The sequence below is a fragment of the Cynocephalus volans genome, chromosome 9 (genome assembly GCF_027409185.1).
Source record: "Cynocephalus volans isolate mCynVol1 chromosome 9, mCynVol1.pri, whole genome shotgun sequence".
In the NCBI taxonomy this organism is placed as follows: Eukaryota; Metazoa; Chordata; class Mammalia; order Dermoptera; family Cynocephalidae; genus Cynocephalus; species Cynocephalus volans.
The window spans coordinates 90,945,539-90,947,888 of NC_084468.1; the positions used below are offsets into that span (position 1 = coordinate 90,945,539).

The 2,350-nt window shown below is 56.6% G+C and overlaps 1 protein-coding gene across 1 annotated transcript; it reads right to left on the reverse strand.

Annotated features, from left to right (window-relative positions):
* Positions 1 to 309: 309 nt before the first annotated feature.
* CXXC4 (CXXC finger protein 4) lies at positions 310 to 1,506 on the reverse strand. The gene has a single exon (XM_063107467.1). It carries the CDS (start codon positions 1,504 to 1,506, stop codon positions 310 to 312), a length of 1,197 nt encoding a protein of 398 aa, XP_062963537.1.
* Positions 1,507 to 2,350: the final 844 nt, after the last annotated feature.

The window sequence follows — 2,350 nt, forward strand, 5'->3', positions numbered from 1 at the left end:
TTAGTATGTCCCTCTTAGCCCAGAAAAACGTGCATAGGACGTGATGTGTCCAATCCTTTGGGCAGAGATTTTTTTTTCTTTTTTCTTTTTTTTTTTTTTAATAAGGAGGAGGGGGCATTTTAAACCACCAAGGGAAAATATTAACCATATTGAATGTGAAACTTCTGATTCTTCAAGCCAATTACATTATTATTCCCCTAGAGATACAAAGGAGGGGCACTCTCCCTATCAGGAGGGCGGTTCCACGTGAAGTGCAGCTGGGCGGGTGGTGGAGAGGCCGTGCCCTCCGCAGCCACCTACAACTGTATCTTACAAACTAAGTGAAGCTTCGGAAAAGGGGTACTGCATCTTGAAGCCAGACAAGAAGCCCTGAAGGGGAGAGGAAAGGGAAGTGAGGAGGGAAGGAGGGAGACTGGGAAACAAGAAATCATCTCCTCTGACCTCTAGCGAAGTGCCAGGTTTTTTCTTTAGCTCTTCACATTTTCTAAATTTGCAGATCTGGTGTCCCGTTTTGCGGTTCCTGCAACTGCTGCAGACGCCACAGTTGATGAGCCTTTTGCAGGGCACGCAGACCCCACACCTTTTCCTCTTCTTCTTGGCCGGGTTGGCCCCGCCAGCTCCCCCTGAGGAGGACGAGGAGGAGGAGGAATGATTCTGAGGGCAGTCTGCCAGATTGGCAATTTGAAACGCACTGTCTGTGACGGCTGCTGAGGCTGCTGCGGGGGAGTGAAGGGCTGTCATGACGATGACCCCTGGAGGTAATGAGATGCCCCCTAAAGCCGGGATAGCGGAAAAAGTCCCCACGCGCTCGGGGAGATTCATTATCTCTGCTTCAGCAGCGCCGCATTTGAGCTTGTTCATGCATTCCCCCGCCAAAGGTCTGCAGTGTTCAGGGGATAAGGTGGAGAGGAAATTAGTATTTGCCATTTGCAACGAAGGCTCTGGCGGGCAGCCAGCTTTCCCCAGCCTCTGGGAGTCGTTTCGGTGGTGCATGCTGGTCCTGCTGCCGCCGCCGCCGCCGCCGCCGCCGCCGCCGCCGCCACCGCCACCGCCGCCGGCGGGGAGGATCGCCGAGGAGGAGGCGGAGGAGGCGGCGGCGGAGGAGGAGGATTTCCTTCCGCCCCCACCGCCCCCACCGCCCCCTCCGCCGCCGCCCCCGCCCCCTCCGCCGCCCCCGCCCCCGCCGCTGCCCCAGAGCATGGCGGTGGCGGCGGCGGCGGTGGCCGCGTTGTCGCAGTTCCAGGGGGACATGCCGATGCGTGCGGCGGCCGCGGCAGCGGCGGCGCTGCTGGGGAAGATGGGGGTGGTGATGCGCGCAATCTTGGCCGCCTGCGGGAAGGCGCCCCCGTTGGTCTTGTAGAAGGAGGTGGCAAAAGAGCGGTAGCGCTCCATCTCCGAGTTGTAATCCACAAGGCTGTTCAGGGCCCCCTCGGGCAGGTGGCTTTCCTTGGGTAAGCCCGGGGCCTCCGGGCTCGGCCCGGGCTCCACGCAGACATTGGTGTTCATGGTGCAGGGGGGGAAGAAGGGGTGCAGGGTGGAAGTGGGGACCGCCTGGTCCGACACCTGGGTGGGAAAGGGGGGAATGTGGGGGGGAGGGAAGGGGGTGATGGTGGTGTTGGGGTGGGGGCCGAGGCGGGAGGGGAAAGTGGGGCCGGGTGGGCAGAGCAAGGTGAGGGCTGTTTTATTCCTCTCTGGGGCGCATTTCCACAGACGGTGAATTCCCAGGCAGCGTCTTCCTTTGCATTATCCTCCAACTGTTACAACTAAAATAAAGAAAGTCATTCCAACGAGCTGCACGAGGAAAAAGATTAAAAAATAAACACCCTCCCTCACTACCCCACCGCAGACACCGAAAGCTCCCACATTCTTCGGTCAGGTCGTTTGCATAACAATCATGAAGACGTGATCCCCCCTCCCCAAGTCCCATCCCCAGCAACACTCCCAACCCCCGCTCCCTCCCTCCCCACAGCAAACCACAGCTCCTCCCCCCTGTTCTTATAACCCTCCTGAGAAAATGTATTAATAGCCAGGATACCCAGGGAAAGGGGAAGACGGGGGTGACAAATGCCGAGGGAAAAGGGCAATTGGAGTGCTAAAGACATGCAAATCAGGGGTGGGAGGGCGATACTACCTATAAGCAGAGGGCATTTAAACATTATGAAACGTGTGAACAAGTACTGCCTGGGCATGCAAATGCTGTAAAGTAGAAAACAGCAATAGCCCTACGAGTAAAATGAACAGGAAATTAGCAAATGAAGTACTGAGAAAGTCTACAATACATCCGAGTATAAACTGTAAGCAAATACAATACAACTGAGAGCTAAGAGACGGCCCATATACAATCTGAACT